General features: G+C 36.4%; 1 protein-coding gene across 2 annotated transcripts in view; it reads right to left on the reverse strand.

Moving 5' to 3' along the window:
* CACNA2D3 (calcium voltage-gated channel auxiliary subunit alpha2delta 3) overlaps positions 1-17,600 on the reverse strand; it is a 396,842-nt gene that overhangs the window by 74,007 nt on the left and 305,235 nt on the right. For both annotated transcript variants that reach the window (XM_058422243.1, XM_058422242.1), the window contains 9 exons: positions 15,532-15,603; positions 15,235-15,296; positions 13,287-13,354; positions 11,468-11,513; positions 11,217-11,314; positions 10,290-10,383; positions 8,749-8,844; positions 7,488-7,609; positions 6,820-6,900 (listed from right to left, as the gene is read on the reverse strand). In XM_058422243.1, the coding sequence (XP_058278226.1) occupies positions 6,820-6,900; positions 7,488-7,609; positions 8,749-8,844; positions 10,290-10,383; positions 11,217-11,314; positions 11,468-11,513; positions 13,287-13,354; positions 15,235-15,296; positions 15,532-15,603 (739 nt within the window). The remainder of the gene's footprint in view (positions 1-6,819; positions 6,901-7,487; positions 7,610-8,748; positions 8,845-10,289; positions 10,384-11,216; positions 11,315-11,467; positions 11,514-13,286; positions 13,355-15,234; positions 15,297-15,531; positions 15,604-17,600) is intronic.

Consider the following 17,600-nt stretch of genomic DNA (forward strand, 5'->3'; position numbering starts at 1 on the left):
CACACAGCTTATCTTTCATTAACAATTAACAGGAAAACATCAACCATTACAACAATCTACCTTTGCTGCCCCGGAGACAAGGACACACAGGCTGTAGTCAAGCATCCAAAAAGGATGCTTGCTTTTACAGCTCAGATCTTTTAATCTGGCCAAAAGTGGCATAGTAACCACAATCTTCAGAGTCTTGGTATGTCCTGAGTTTATATTAACTGAAATGTGGCTGCATTCTCCCCAGATCAGGGGAAAACAGTAAACCACCACAGGGGAGAAGGTGTAGGAATCAGAAGCCCATAATAAACAAATAAACAAATCCAAACTTGACACCTCTCTCCAGTGGAAGCTGTGGTTGCTCTCTCATACTGATTGCAGAGGGATCCCTCCAGGTTTTAGGGCTGTGTACACTACGTGCTTTGCTTTTTTGCAAAGGCTGTCATCCCCATTTCAAGAAAAAACACTGTTGATGTTTGCAAATATAGTCCACTGAAGGGAAAATAAATTCATCAGTCCTCAATATTTAAAATTATAGCCATGTATTCATATTTATGATTGCAGCTTCAACCTTGGGCAGCATTATTTGAAGTTATCCAAAGGACCCACAGCTCGTCTGCTGCCTCATTCTGCTTGATCTGCAATCAGGGATTTATTCTGCTGGCAGCAGAACTCTTGAGCAAAATGCCCCTAGAATCTGACTGCTGTTAGATCACAAGGATCTTCCTCCTCCACAAATTACACAGAACTAAAACTCAAGCGAGCAACCAACAAATCCCGACACAAAGCAGAAGCGCAGAAGCAAAGAGCAGACGCTCTATGCCATTTATTATACATATTAATGCTAAACATGTTGGGATACATCTCTCCAAGTCCTGGATTCTCCAAGAAAAGTGGCGAGGAAATGCCAAGAATTAGATAAATAGAGGTTAAATTCTCAAGTTAACACCGGCAGAGAGTCAAAAAAGCAAAAACACTACTAAACTATTCCACACACTGATTCTGTAGGGTGAAATGAACTGAGAACAAATGCAAATGAATGTAAAGGTCTGAACTGTGAATGTGTCACTAACTTCAGCTTCTCTGTCCAGCCAGTGGAAAGGAACAGGACTTTACCACGTGCTCCAAAGCATCCAGTGGAGGAGTTGACCTCTCTCCACAGTTTTCCTCCAAACCATCTTTCCCAAGCAATGGCTCCCAACATGTGAGTTGCTTAATGTTAGGCTACACAAATGCACATCTCAGCTTTCCCAAAGCTGGGAACATTAGTCTGTATACCAATAATAGATTTATGAATACAAAAGCAATATTCAAAATGAACAAGAAACTCTGGAAAAACATAAAGTCGTGGTTTTCTACCGAAACATGAAAAACATTTTGAGGGATTTGCTAAATGCTACTGCTGAATATAATATTCTGTGGCTTATAATGGGGACTAAAGATTAGGTAAATCACTCTCTTGCCTGACAAGGAAAACATGTATTTTAGAATGCCTCAAAAATTTGGTTGGTGTGTCATTATGATGACATATTCATTTTCCCCTAGGCCTTCATATTAAAATGCAATTTAATAGATGGCATCATAAATTTTAAGGACTGTATATGGCATTGACATTTGCCTGAATGTTCTTAATAATATTATGAAAGCAATACACGTGAGAAAAAAAAAGGAAAAAAAGTCCAAGAACAGAGCCGATGTAATTGCTCTATGTATTACTGTAACATCAGCAGATTTCAGTATTTATGAAACTTTTACAGTATCTGTCACTTCTAGAAATACCAATAGTTCAAATTACTTTTGATTAAGTACTTGAGAGTCACTTTGTTAAAAGAGAATTGTGCATGCAAACCCAGGTTAAATTCATTTTAAAAAAACCCTGGATGAAGTGTTCAGGTGATGCATATACAAATATTAATACACAAAAAAAAAAAGGAAAACGGGGGAGAATTGTGCCATAAAAGTACATATTTTCAGAAATGAGGTGCACATCTTCTTCCACAATTTTTAAAAAGAATCTTCCATACTTAGAGCTTAGATCAGCAGAAGTCTCAGTTACTGGAAAACTGGCAAATTCATAAATTTTCCTTTTAAATTGCTGTCCTGGAGAGTCTGATCTGAACAGGAAGAATGAAGTGGGACCAGCCTCAATATGACTGATTTGTATTTTAAAAGTAATATGAGATCTTGGATCTTTCCTAATTTCAAGGTACAGTTTGACTATCTTAAACAGCAGGATGACAAGGGTGACTTTCCAATGGCCAGAGTAGAAGCATTCAAAATTGTGTGGCGTTTTTAACAAATCAGTGATTAAGTCTTTACTATTTCTTAGATAGAAATAGATAGATAGATAGATAGATAGATAGATAGATAGATAGATAGATAGATAGATAGATAGATACAAACCTAGAAGATAGATAGCTTATAGATACAAACCTAGAAGGAGATGCTAAATCTTCAAGCTGACTCATTCAAAAAACCTGAGGCTTTTTTTGCACTTGGACTAGGAATATTTAACATGAAATAACTGAATTTATTTTTATACTTAAGTTGGGTTTTAAAGTTATATGAAAGGGAGAACAAAGAGAGTGATGGATGAGGCCACTTGCAAAAAAATCTCTCTCTAACCAGAGTTTGGAGAAAAAAACCCCTTGAATTTGTATATGGGCTGGTTATAAAAATAAAGGATCAAGTTTGAAAAGTTAAACACTGGAAAAGTTAAATACTGGATCATGGCATTACTTGGAAAAATTTCCTTGGGAGAATAAAACATAGCATTCTTGTTTGCATGAGTATTTTTGGTAAGAGCATTTAAAATCCCACTGTCAGTGAACAGGAGAGGAGGACTGCCTTTACTTCAGTTTCAGTAACGCCTCTTAGACCTGATACAAAGGACTGCTTATTATATATTAAATATAATTTAGTTCATATATATGTGTGTGTGTGTTATATAAAATGTACATATTATATATAAGATATGTGTTATATGATATATGCATTATATTATATATGTTATATGATCTATATACTATATATATTATATAATATATATTATATATTATACTTTTTATATATATATGTTAGTGCAATTTCTCTTTTCATGCAGATTCATAAAGGGTAGAGTCAGAGCTATGGCAATGCCTAAACGCACATCCCAGGCAATCACCCTTCTTTGACAGACAATGATTGTAAACATGCCTTCATCCTCACAGAACTGGAATGCTTTCATTTCTCAATAATGGGGAGCTCAATTCCAAAATTTAGTGTTTTCTATTTTCTAATTTCTAATAGGAAGTCCAACACAAAACTGACCATATTAAAAAAAAAAAAAAAAAAAGACTGAAAATATTTCTTCAGATATTCCTTCCTTATACTTAAGTAGCATAGGAACAAAAGCTTTTTTCAATTCTACATTTTCAACAATTGGTGGTAACAGTAAGAAAACTCCTCCTGCTTTTCTATCTATTTACATTTAATTTAATACACCCAGAGAGGACATGGCCTCTGCACTTGGGAAGCATTTAAGATCTGACTGGACACAGTTCTGGGCAATCAGCTCTAGCTCAGATTCTCTCAAGATCTAGTCCACTAGGACTGGACTAGAGGAGATCAATTCCAGCCTCTAAAATTCATGTATTTTACTGGTCTGCACAAAAAAAGAGGCAGAAATATTAATATTCCAGGAATCTCACTAAATTTCAAGACTTGGGTCTGGGATCATCCTCCTGTTTTTAGTTCTTGTTAAGAGGAAAAAAAAAAAAAAAATCCCCCATATTTTAGTCTTCACTTTGTAACTGGGCAGTTTGAAGATGCTCAGCATTTCAATGTAAACTTGACAGAGAAGACATGGTCACAGAAAACACCGAATGTAAATGTGCTCAAATCTATAGAAAGCCCTGCCTGCAGTACTATTGTCACTTCCCTTCTGCAACTAAACTGAACTCTGTATACACAGCAATAAATATGATGTTACTACACTTATATTAAAGATTTATCTACACACCCATTATAGAAATTTGCATTCATTTAAGTGAAAATGAAATAATCACAATCTCAATTGCAAGAAGCAGAAGAGGTTTTAGGAAAAAATTAGATGGGCTTTTTGCCAAGAAGCAAAGATATTCTGACAGGGAACTGGTATCAGTAGGTACAGATGGATAAACAGCAGCAACACTCAATTCCTCTGTAGTAGCAGTGTGCAGACTCACTGATTTCAGGATTTTTTTGCCTATTTCATACAGCTGAATCTTCACTGTTTGCAACAGGCCTTAGACTTTTATATGAAATCTGTTATAAGTGATGAGTTTCTAAACAAAAAACACAAAACCCCAACAACAATAACAACAACAAAATCCCACTACAAATAAACAACAATAACAAGAAAAAGCAACCACCCCAAAATAAAACAAAAAAAAAAAAAAAAACAACCAAAACCCAGTCTATGGATTTTGCAGTAAAAATTGGTTTTATTCCTTTTTTCCCCTCTCATGGGCAGGAATAACTCAGTTTTCCATTTTATAACAACGTTTTTGTTTCTTTCTGTCAGATTTAAACCCTTGTAGTGATCTGTAATAAACAACATTCTGGCACAGCTTAATTTTCAGTCAAATCCCTCTAGGGAACAGAGTGATTTAACATGAAATGTGTATCCCATCCTGCTGCTTACTGAAATCTACTCAGGCCAAATGGGGATAAGGAATACTTACTTCACACAAATTAAAATGAGATGCTTTGGCCAAATTTGAACTCCAGAGGAAGTATTTGAAAACATTTCCCATAATCTTACTTTAGTTTCCTAAGTCTGGCTAATAAAAACTTCAAACTTCTCCCATTTATCGCTGCTCCAGTTTCTGCCCCCAAATCCATTTTGCTTAACATAGAATATTGTCAGCCTTATAATAAAACCTAAAAATTGAGCTAGAATGCTGGGTACTTTCCTGAAAGTTTTCTGAGGGAAAATAGGACTGACAAGTCACATTCATGATCTTACTGGGAACAAGAATAGTGCATATACTTATTTGTTTCTGAGAGGCTGTAGCTGGGTGAGTGATACCTTTATAAAAAAAGTTTGTACAAACCCAAGGTGACTTCCCCCCCAAAAAGAAAATCACCTGAAAACACACAACCATTCAAGAGGAAAAGGAAAAAAATATTCAAAACAAACTCTTAAAAATGCTTCATGTTGTAAATAAAATATGTAGCACACAGTTTTTAAAGTTTACAGAACTAGAAAAAAACCAAAACACTGACATGCTTCAGGGTGTAGGTACACTGCTCTTATCTTTCATGGCATTATACTTTTACAGATACCATGGAAATCTTCTACATGCTTTGGCATTAAAAACTTTCAAGACCCTGTGTTTATTTTGGACAGAAAGTATGGGACCCTAGCAATTTTAAATGTTCGAAAATAAACAGAATTACTGGGGGAATGGAAGCAACACCTGCTTTTCTCTTTTACAATTACTCAAAAGCAAACAACCACAAAGCTCGTTAACGGTGTATCAGAAGTAATTATGGCTGATACCTCCTCAAAGCCAAAACCAAATTGCAAATACTCATGAAAAAACAATAAATATCAGGATGTCTATTAACCCTACACATTTTAGAGAGGATGGAAAACTTCATGATGAAGCTTTTGCTAACTCCAAACAACAGAGCATCCTAGAAATAGCATGCCAACTTTCTTCCTTGTATGGTGAAAACTCTCAATTACATCTTCAGCACTTTGCAGGTATCTGCATTGGCACTAGTTTATAAATGCTGTTTTATGCTTTAACAGGAGCATGAAGTCAAAATTAAGATTCCATTAAATGTGATAGAAGAGTTCAATAATTTCTGAAGAATGATTCTTGTGGATTGGAGTCGGAAAGACACTTGACCTTCTAAAATCTTTTCTGATCAGTGGAAATATCCTGTGTTTGAGGAAGCATATTTGAGATTTCCCATTTTTCTGGAACATTCTTTTTCTTTCAGTATTGTATTCACTGCATTTTTAATAGTACTTTAAACACAAGAAAAAATTAGGTGGTTCTTGATTTTGTGGTAGGTATCTAATTTTTCCTGAGATAAGAGAGCTTGGTTTCTGGCAAAAAAAAAAAAAAAAATCATAAGAGTTATCAAAATTCTTTCCTTCTTCAAAAGTCAGTAACCATTGGGAACTAGAGAAACACTGGTCAGATAAGCATCTGAACTTGAGTGAGGAATATCCAACAATTTCAAATTTACTCACTCTTATTTTTAAATCAGTGTGATTTGTCTCTATTCTGTAGTTGTCACACTTCGCTTTTTAGCCTTCAGGTACTGTTATACTCTTGGCTGATAGACAGTAGAGTTTTGTTATTCAATTTCTATGCCCTGAACAAATCACATCTCTGATAATCTAGACAAAATCACCACATTATATCCTGTCATAAAACAATCCTGTTACAGCACAAAATTTTCAGACTTGAAGCCTGAGTGGAGCACTTACACATCAGATAATCCTTTCTCACATTTCTTTTTCCTTATCATAATAAAATCTGATATATGATGATATAGAATTGTGTCTACCAAAAATGCTTAGCAGATAATGGTTATTTCATAAAGTCAAACTCAATAGCTCACATGTAGCTTTGAGAGTCAATTAATAAAGGATCAAGTTCTTGGGGAGAGGAAGCATTAAATGCCCTCCACACTTAGTCATCCAACTGCATCTTCTAGGTGCGACTGCATCCTTCTCTCTCTCATCTCAGAAGATTGGATACCTATACCCGCTAACCCAAAAGAGAAAGCGAGGGACTCATAAACTGATTTTAAACAATTAACAAAATGGATGAACTACAACAATTGTACCTGCAACCACTGGAGATTTCCTGTCATCCAGAAGCTGAATAGCAGTACTGGCTGTCACCACATTGCTCTTGTTGGCGGTTTCTGCAGGGTGTATTAAGGTGGAGAATAAATTTGAAACAATCTATTGCAAAATGAGTAAATTTAGGGGTTTTTTTCCCCCCCTGGATTTAGATAACAGTCTATGTGGACACAGTGTTCAGAAAATAAAACAAGGAACATCACATATGCACAGAACATACTGCCAATGCCATTTTAAGTTCCCCAGTATGCCAAAAACAAGCCTAAAGCACTGAAATGAGTCAGCAGCTTCTGCCTCCCCTGCTAAAAGGGACAGTGGAGGGTGACAGCTGTTAGGGATTCTCAAAAATGCGGACATTTACTCTGCTGGACTTCCCCTGCTTAAAATACTGGTTAAAATATAGTTCTACCTGTGCAAATATTAAAATGAAAATTGTCACACCACATCTTGGGGTTTCGCTTGCAGCCCCATGAAAGACACACCTGGTCAAAGGACCAGTGAAGTAGCTGCCTATTTCAATTTCAAATTTCAATGCCTGTTTCAGATCAATATTTGAGATTAGCTGCAAAGCCCACTCTGTAGTGACACACTTGGGATCCTTTCAGTATCATGCGTGCTTCAGAATTTAGGGAATGACAAAATTGCAGACCTGTGCTGAAAGGGATTGAGTAGACAAAGCTCCCAGGTATTTGTTCAGCAGCTCTTCTGTACCAGAGTGGAAAATGGTCAGCATTAAAAATGTTCTCCTTATCTTCAGCTGTCAGGAAGTCTCTTGAGAAAAAGAGAGAATGAAAACAATTGTTTGTTGCACAGCACACAAGAGTTTCTAGCTTTGAAAGACAAAAAAGAAAATGCAGTCTTTTACAAAAGAAAATGGTTTGGTGCAATTTTTCTAGCACTTGTTCAACAAGAGTTACATTTAGTTACTAATAATTATTTGTGGCAGACAATAACCTTTTTTTGTGAAAGACAATAAAAGCCGTAAATAACAGTACCTCTACCACTCAAATTGTTTTTATGGATCTGTACAATTAAAAATGCTTAGCCTAAAAATCCTTTTTCTTTCAGCACAATAGAAGAACTGTGAGCTGCACAAGGTGGAAATGGCACTGGAGATTTGGTAGTCTGTTGCCAATGGCATTGACACTTAGGTAGTGAAAAAAGGGTAATTTCACAGTCTATTTTCAAAATACTATGAAGGGGTGGTAGTGGACAGCTATATACTTTATTCCTCAATAACTTCAGGGAACGTTGACAGAAGAAAATTTATGCAAAGAAGGAGTATAATGTTTGCTCTCTTGTTCTGGTTTTCTGTCTGACAGTAACAAATTGCAGTGCTGTTGATGTCACTTGCTCGTACAACAATATCTGTCCTCAGATAAGCCCACAGAACTTTATATTCAATCAACTTACATTATCATAAATATAAAACACAGATTTTCTTTTATATGCATAACACCTCCACTAGATTACATGTCCTCCAAGGAAAATGGGAAACTCTTGCAGGATGAGGTCTCCTGACTGCTCTTTCACCCAGTCCCATTCTGTCACTTGGCTTTATTTCAACACCAAAAATATTTTCCACAGCAGTGATGCAAAATCCCTGAAAAAACCTGCAGGTGTTTGTTTTCAGGTGGTGTAGTAAAAGGTGTAACATGCTCATAATGGTTCTCTGAAGAAGAGAGATGTGAGGATGGGGACGTGTGTGCAGGGAAAGCAAATTTATAAGGCTACAGGTGTAAAATAGTTTCTTCTTCCAAATGGTCCAGTCAAAGAAATAAATTAAGGGATCCTAGGATATCTTTCTATCTTGTTCTGTGTGAACAAGCAGCAGATGGGCTTTATAAAAATAAACTAAATTTTTTTTCTCTCTTTTCTTATCTGGCTGCCAGGCAGAGTTTCTTACTTACTGGTTGGTCAGCTGTTCTGGGCCCACAAACAGGTTGATACGAGAGAGTCCAGTCCGTGTCCCAAGGAAAGCAACTTCCACTCCCTTGTCAGAGTTTCTGAAACAGTGCAGAACATGAGCAAAGACAGTGCTTCAGACAGGAAACAGATAAAGCTGCATCACTGTCTCAGAGAGCACAAGTGCACACATTTTTTTGAGAAAGATTATTGTAAGCGTAGTTCCTTTATTTATTGATTTACTTTTAAATACTGGGTTTTTTTTAAGTTATAGTCATCTGGGTTTTGAATAATATGCAATGTAGAAATGCTATTTAGACCAAGAATCCCTAAAAAGCTAAATGCAATAAATTTTTAGGATTTGTAGAAAGGGATTATATGGCTAGAATAATAGAATAAAAATGTGTGGCATAAAATAATAAATAAATAAAGTAAGTAAGTAAGTAAGTAAGAATTATTTAGTAACTACTGACACACATTGATTCTGAGATAGGCAGGAATTCCAAATCTTGCTCTCAGTCCATGAAACATTTCTGTGCTATATTTATGCTTCAAATCATAGGCGTGACTACAAATCAGGTAAGCAAACAGATTTAAAACAGGTAGTTGAGAGTCAAACTTAACTACTATCAGGACAGCCCTTAGCCTCTAGAACTGGGGGGAAAAAAACAAACAAACAAACAAAAAAAAAACATGGCAGGCAGCTCAGACTGAACTCTTCTGCTGCACTGTTATCAGTATCAAGCCATTTTAAAACTATTTCTTGTATGGCTGCAAGAACTTCAGTCCCATCACCACAAAGCCAGAGTCCAGAGCCATTTAATTGTTTCATTAATGAGACAGAATAAAGCAAAGTCAGAATCTGAAAGAGCTTCAAAAGTCTCCTGCTGGCATCATTCCACAGCTGTCCTTGCTTTACTCTAATATGGATAAAAAAACTTGTTACTTAACACCTTAATATAGCATAACATAAATGAATAAAGTAGAAGATAAAACTCTGAAAAGAACACTCCCCTACCAGGAATCTAGATCCCAAGTAGTTCTAGAAAGTAAACAAATTAAGGATTAAAGAAATTATTTGCCAGTGTAAGGCTTTCTATATATAATTTATATATATAAAAATAACATATAAATATAAGTAATATATAAATATAAATTGCATCTATATATAGATATAATTTTATATGTTTATATATAATTTATTCTGAGACAAAGTACAATCTGCATCAATAATTTTGGTAAATTTTGCATTAAATTTCTCAAGTAACCTTTGTTAAAAAGGCACAGTACTATAAGCTGCAATTAGGGCACAATTTCATCAGTTTTATTGTTGAAATTGGGTAACCTTTCAGCTAATCATCATGACATATGCTGCAAGATAAACATTTCAGATTGAACTCAAACTTGGTGGTACTTAGGATCAAATAGTTAGTATAACATTTTCACGCATATCAGGATTTGTTGGACATTTCACCAGTTCATTAACATAAATAAATAAAAATACAGCCATGGCTGATGAATAATGATGGATACAAAGATCACTTACTCTGATTTATTCAGTGCTAGACTGGTCCAATAAGCTTCAATGGGTGCACTCACAACTGCATCAAACAAAACTTCCTGGATCAATTCTTTATCACCTACCACAGTGCAATAAAATCAGTAAATGTATGTGCATATAAAGACTTTTTTTAGATTACTAAACAATAGGGTTTTCTTGCATTTCACTTTATCTCTGATATGCTTTCAAACTTTTTGCACTACAAAGCATTTATTGCGTAATATTACGGCGTATTTTGCCACAACGCAGTTTTTCAAATATAATTTCATTGCATTATTAACCATTTTAGGTGAAAAGCCAATGCTACTCCACTGCATGTAACACATTCATGTACATATTATCTAATACTCATGTCTGCATGTGCCAAATGTTACAACTAGTAGGTCTAGTAACAGTCACAAAAACTCTGCATTTCTGCAAACATACAGAATATGCACCGATCTAAGTTTTTTGTTCTGCTTTGCAGTTCAGAAATGCTGCTTACATACGCATCCTCCCTAAAATACTCATGAAATATCTGGTATATTCTTTACAGGCGTGATCCAAGGGTTGATTCCCATCAGTCCTGTATAATTTATAAAACCAGATGGAGTGATAATTTTGCATAGTACAGCTACACCGTCTGAACAGAAACTTGAATGTTTGGTACAGCCACATAGTTTACTGAAAAAGTATATTTGTGTCATAATTAATATCACTACCACTACATAGTTAATTCTAATAAATAATGATATCTTTACTGATACCCTGGGAAAAGCTGAAAACCAAATGAAATTGCAACATCAGCTAAGCAATCCTATCTCGAATCATCACCGGCTGAACTAAGCAGAGCTTTGCATTTTGTAGAAGGTTAAGTAGGACAGGTTTTAGCTGGGATAAAGGCTGCAAATCCACGGTTCACAAAGTACTTGCATTGGAGCAGGGGCTCTTTTCCTGTGAGGTAGCGTTTAATTGCTTCTAACTGGGTCATCTGCCGGTGTTCAGGGTGTAAGTCAGTGTTGCAGTAGGACCTGTGAACACGTCGTCAAAACAGTAAAAAGTTATAATGTACAAGCACAATCTTTCTTTGCCTTTGAACGTAGAGAACTGGGCTGTGCAAGCACAAACAATATGAAACCAAGCAGGGTAACAGACACTAATTTCATGCTTTATTTAAGGCTTACCATTCGTCTGCTAAAGATACATCAGGGTGCTCTAAATCATGTAAACCTGTAACAGGAATAATAATGGGTTATTTAGGGAGAAATCTGGGTAACAGATGGTTATTTGCATACACTCCACAATATAAGCCCTTCTTGGAAAGTGCATTATTACCATAATGAAATAAATCACAGTAAACTATGTTCAAATACGCTTCAGGGTCTAACAAACTGTCAAAACCAGTTAAATATAAAACTGAAAATGTTAGAAAAAAAATTTGGGGCTGATGTGTTTAACTTATACGAGTTACTCGCATAATATATTTAAAGTTTAGAAGACAATTTGAGCAAAGACAAATGCAAACTGGTAACAGACTCCTGTTCATACTCCCTCATTCTCTTTGGCCAGTAAAGTTCTTCATGCTAAAATACACATTTCTCATTTCATGTGAGTTGTTTCTCCTCTCTTATAAAGAAAAAAAAAAAATCATTAAGAACCCTCAAAACCTAAGCACACAGCCTGTGAACACAAACAGCAATTTATGGGATTGTTCAGAAAAGATTTTTTGTACTAACAGGGTCACACAAATGCTCATAAATAAGAACTATATCATTAGTTATATAGCACAATAAAAATGTACTTTGTCAGTTTTAAAAACTCTTAAAACACTTATCAATAGACAATAAGCAAACAGGGTTCAGAAGGCAGCATCTGTGCTTAACTCCAGAGTACATAATGAGCAAGGACAGAGCAACCGTGGCTGAGGAAGGCAAGGAAACCAAACCTGAGCTAAAACTGTGGTCCCTGAGGAGGACAGTGAGGTGCAGTGAGAGAGAATCAGTGAAGGGAAGAGTGGGAACTGTTTGTTTTGGTTCTGTTTACACTTCTGGGGGTGCATCCAGGACTCAGGCTGACTGAGATGTGTGGCTGGATTAAAGAACATCGGTGAGAGGGATGTTGGGAACAGTCTGGGGAGTGAGTAGCTCCAAGTCTCCTGTTGTGCCTTCTTTGTAGCTGCTGTGTAGGTACTCAAACATCAAGAAATTTTTTTATATCTCTCCTTTTATATCTCTTTGTAGCTGCTGTGTATGTACTCAAACATCAAGAAAAAATTTTTATACCTCTCCTGAGTACAAGAACATATTCATCTCCCAAAATACAACCAAAGACCTGAAGAAGTTAACTGTCTTGTTTAGCATTACTGACAAAACAACTAGAAGAAAAAGAATGAGGAATAGAGAATTCAGCATAAAATCTGAAAGTGTTCCTCAATTGAAACATTTTTTGCTCAGCAGCTTTGAAAATTTTCAACCTTTCCTTCAACCTTCTGAAATGCCTCCACTCATCTTCAGAAACCTTCTTGCCAAGCAACTTTATCACCACACACAGTTGACTCCTCAACTCATTTAGCTGGGGACTTATTAAAAAGCAAAACCAAAGAACAGTTCTTTCCCTGGGTACCTCTACTCCTATTATAAAAATGTAAATCCTTGTAGCTAACGCACAAACCAGTTATAACTCTGAAAGATTTCACAATGTGTAGTCTGTGATCAAAACTAATAGCCATTACAGTGCTCTTAGTGGTTACTTCATTCAGAAAACACCACAAAAAATTAATATTGGACTATGGGTTGTTCTCTGGAACATTGAGAGAGGAGGATGGAAGATGATCCCATCTAAAGAAGACTCACAAACAGACTGACTACACTTTAAACCCTGTGAAGTAAAAGATCTTGAAAGAAAAAAGAAAAATCTAACTCCCTAATGGAATCTGCAGACAAGGAACTAGCAAATTAACACTAAAACTACTGTGTAAGCCACATGATAAAGTAGGTACTTTACCTTCTTCTACAGTTACGTTCCCTCTGAAGAAGTATTTTCCATGTCCTCTAGAGAGAGCCACACCTAAACTGTGCAGAGAAATAAAGCAGACCTTGAAATCTGTGAGACAAACAATAGCAGACATTCAGAGCTATTTTCATTTGTAACATTTCCAGCTCATGTACTATGATTGACTTAAAACTGTTTGTTTCCAAACCCTCACCAATTATATTTATTGTTCAATTAGTTGCTTCAATGATGTCTCAGTTCTGATGTGCCTGCAACAATTGGCTGTATTTATGTGTGCTTAGAGGTGCAGTAAACCATTATTCCCTGGCAAACTAATAAATGAGCCCCTCTAAGCTCACTGCTGTTCACCCAGCATGAGATTTCTTCAGCTGAGCCTTGAACATCACCATGGCCTTACAATGAAGGAGACAGTTTTTTGTAAATCAGACTAAGCTGTTGAGAAACTACAGAAGCGTGGGAATTGATGAAGCTACTGAGAGGAAAAGAATTTCAGATGTGACAACAGCATCATGACTCCTCCTGGACTAATTTTGCTGCGTTTCATATTTTTAGCTGGGGTAGCTTTTTTGTATTAACTTCAGCTTCATAAATTTTCAACAGTTATACGCTATGTTTTGGCCTGGTTTTCAGTCTACCATTTAAAACATCCAAGTTTCATGAGGTGGCTGGGGGATTCCATGGGGATCCCATGCCTCCTGCAGTTGAACACAAACACAGAATACCTTCTGGCATTCATTCATTCATTGAAGGGGATTATCTTGAGCTAGGAATCTGCAGTAATCAGCATGACTGCAAATGCATGGGCCAGTACTTGAAGTACATGGAGAGGCACCAAATCCAAGCTGCAATCAACAGCTCAGCCTGGGAAAGGGCTGAACACTAAACATCTTTGTCACTACATTGTGCAGTTGTCCCAAATCTGCACAGCAACCCAGAACTAGATACACACCATGTTGAAAAAGGACAGTTTTCCTAACTATATTTCTGTCCTTAGAGCCATAACTCACACTGCATGCATGTAGGTAGCCCCATTTCTGCTTACCTAACAGTGCAAGAGTGCCAGAGCCAAAGAAAAACAAACAAACAAACACACAAACAAAAAAGAAAAACGAAACAGCAACTAGAAAAAAAAAAATTCCACAAAATAAAAACAAAATAAGGAAATCACTGAGTATTACCACCCATGAGTAAATTTTAACATGCATTAGAGGTCAGAGAAATGTGCCTGCAGTTTCTCTGTGTGGTAATGTACCTCAAGTCATGTGAAATTCTTCCATTGAAGAAAATTTCAGTTGAGTATCACAGCTGCCAAACTCCTGCCTCAAGTGCAAAGTACAGTTAGAGCTCTTTTGTTAGTGGTTTATTTCTAGTTCAAATATGAGCATTTTTAAAGCGACTACCTGTTTTTCTTTTCCTTTTTTTTTTTTTTTTTCCTCCTAAAATATATGCCAAAATTACTGGCTTACTTGGGTTTTAGTTATAGAAATACACTGAAGGTAGTTCAGAGAAAGAAAACATCCAAACCTCAAATTGGAAATGAAATACTATCTCATTTTACATTACATTCTTGTTGTGGAAGAAAAAAAAAAATAAAATGGGGCTCAAGACGTAGTTACTTAAATGGATTATAGTATTTATAGCTCTCCAAGTACTTGCGAAAGCCTTTCGTTCAATGTAAACCTCAACTGAATATTTTTTCAATGAAACGTAAGCCATGACAAACACTGCGAGTTTGCCTGCGCGAGCTTGCACAAACTTTCCGTCCCTGGAAAAGCTGAAAGGAATGCTGGTAGGCTCCTTTTCCTTGCTATTTTCAGCATTGTCCAGGGATATTTCATTGTCAGCTTTTGCTGATGAGCTTTTAATGAGTTCACAAGCTCTGTATAAGCACAAATCCAACGCGCTGGATGAAACGTCCATTTATTATGGCCAGCTCTACCTGAATGGAGTACCCTTGATATCTGTATAATAGTAGTCATTTGTCATCACCAGGACCCGCTTCTAGATTCAGAACAAGAAAGTAAGAAAGGGAGAGGGGAAGAAGTTAGTTTGCTATAAGAAATGTATAAAAGATCAAGTGGTTAGTCGCTGACATAACTGGAAGCAAAATTTACATTCGGTGAGTGAAAAAAAAAAATGTACTGCAGGGAACTATATTTAAAGCAACCTTAAAAATAGTTTTTAAAATTATCTGCTTGCTTTATATTTAGTTGGAATAGTATTTTAGACATTGTACCCCTTTGTCCACTGTCTTCTTCACTTCCATGGAGAATTTTCCTGTTTTCCGGTTCACCATTGCATTTCGAAGCTGAAATAAAGGAAATGTGTGTCAGTTCCTTTATTTGTTTTTTTGGTAATCCTTTTAACTCTGAGCTCTCCAATACACTCATTTGGCCTCAGCAGCACTCAGTTTTCTTAATTTCTTTATTTTCAATAATTCTACTGCACACTGGAGAACCCGTTTACAGATTTTATTAGTGACTGCATAGGCCGAGGCTCCTGCCATATAATTTCAAGCTAAGGTACATAAAATAGGAGCTCTCAGCATCCCTCATAGTAAAATACCTTTTTGTGTAGTAATCTGGATTTTATTTGGTATGAACAGTGTAACTGACTACTATTCTGCATTTACTGCAAGGCAAGGACTAGATTCCTAGCTGGGTTTAACTGGTTATACCAGGGCCCCGTGTTTAAACACATCAACAATGACACAGATAACAAGGAAGCAAAAAAGAGAAAACCCCACATATCTTACACTATTTATTCAGCTTAAGGATCTACATTGGGCTGCATCATTAATGAACAACAGAAACTTTATTCCAACTGCCTCAAAAATTAACACTAGCCCATGAAAACCAGAATGACAGCCCATGTGGTGGGAACACACAGCAACAGGGCTCTGCAATTCCCTCTGGTTGTCCATTGCCCCCTTGCAAGGTATTAAATTTTACGTCTCTAGTGGAAGCCCTAGGCTAGTCACAGTTTATAACAATTGGCCTGGACCTTTCCAAGTCTTCCAAAAGACTTTTAAATCCCTTTCAAAAATGCGTTTCATTGCTTTATAAGGCAAAAATTCAGGGAAGCTAGGGAAAACAGAAAACAAATGGGAAAGGGTTTTTTACACAATGATTTAGCTGCTTCTCTGCAAATCTGTTACTTTTTAGATCACCACTACAAACAAACACTCTTTTCCTATAAAGTTTTTTTTTTCCCTACATGAGCTACAAGGCTCCCAAACCTGGGAGCTGCAAAGTTCCTGGCCCACCATCCCTAAAAACTCCGCCCTTGGTGCTCCCATCCTTCCTCCCAAAGGACACACCACCTCTTTCTTAGGTGAAGGTGCCGTGGTGATGAAAAGAAGAGTAAAAAACCCAACACCCATCGCTAAGGCCTGTAAGCCAGAATGACCATCGGTGTCCCCAAGGGTGGGGACAGGGCACCCCGGCACAGCGGCTCTGCGGAGAGGGTCTCTGGGCTAGAACGGAGGAAAGACAGGTTTTTGAGAAATCCTCAGGTTTGGAGTTTGCCTATTTATCGGTTCACTTCAGGGAAGAAATAAAAAAATCATTGTTTAACACTTACACCATCCATAAATGGAAATATTTAATTTGAACGCTCTTGGATTTACTAATGGAAGATGTGAGCTATTTTGCTTTTTTTGTGGGGAAAAAATCACCTATAGATCTCTTGCAGTTGTAATTTGCATTACAATTTGAAAATTCCACTATTACAAATCAATTCAGCATTTAAAATGCAGGAAAATATTGACAAAGTGAGTAGTTTTACGTCTCTTCTATTGCATATCTATCTAAACATAATTTTGGACATCATGTTTCTGCTGAATAAATATCTCCTATTCTACAGCACCTCATGCCAGACTGAGCAATTCAGTGGAGTTTTAATGAGAAATTGTGAAGACAGACATACCAATGTGCTCTGCAGACTGAGTCAGTATAGGGGGAAAAGAGAATAACCAAACTTCCCAGTGAAATACCTAGTTTTATTCTCACAAACAAGTTGAGAAGGTCTGACCTATCAAAAACTGCAAACTTTGCAGCTCTTTAAATTTAATTCTAGGGCATCCAGATTGGAATTAACAGTCTTATTCTTCTGTCAGTGAGCGTAAAAAAATAATTTTTAGCTGGAGGTATATATAAAATAAAGCATATATTTAACTGTAGATTTTTTTTTTTTTAACAATACATAATAGGCAATTCTGGAAATAGTTTCCTATTTTAAGTTTTGTGGTTTTGGACTTGGAGAGCTGGTCTTAATTAACCATCTACTTTCTAACATTTACTGAAC

Source organism: Hirundo rustica, chromosome 12, assembly GCF_015227805.2.
Source record: "Hirundo rustica isolate bHirRus1 chromosome 12, bHirRus1.pri.v3, whole genome shotgun sequence".
Taxonomy (NCBI): Eukaryota; Metazoa; Chordata; class Aves; order Passeriformes; family Hirundinidae; genus Hirundo; species Hirundo rustica.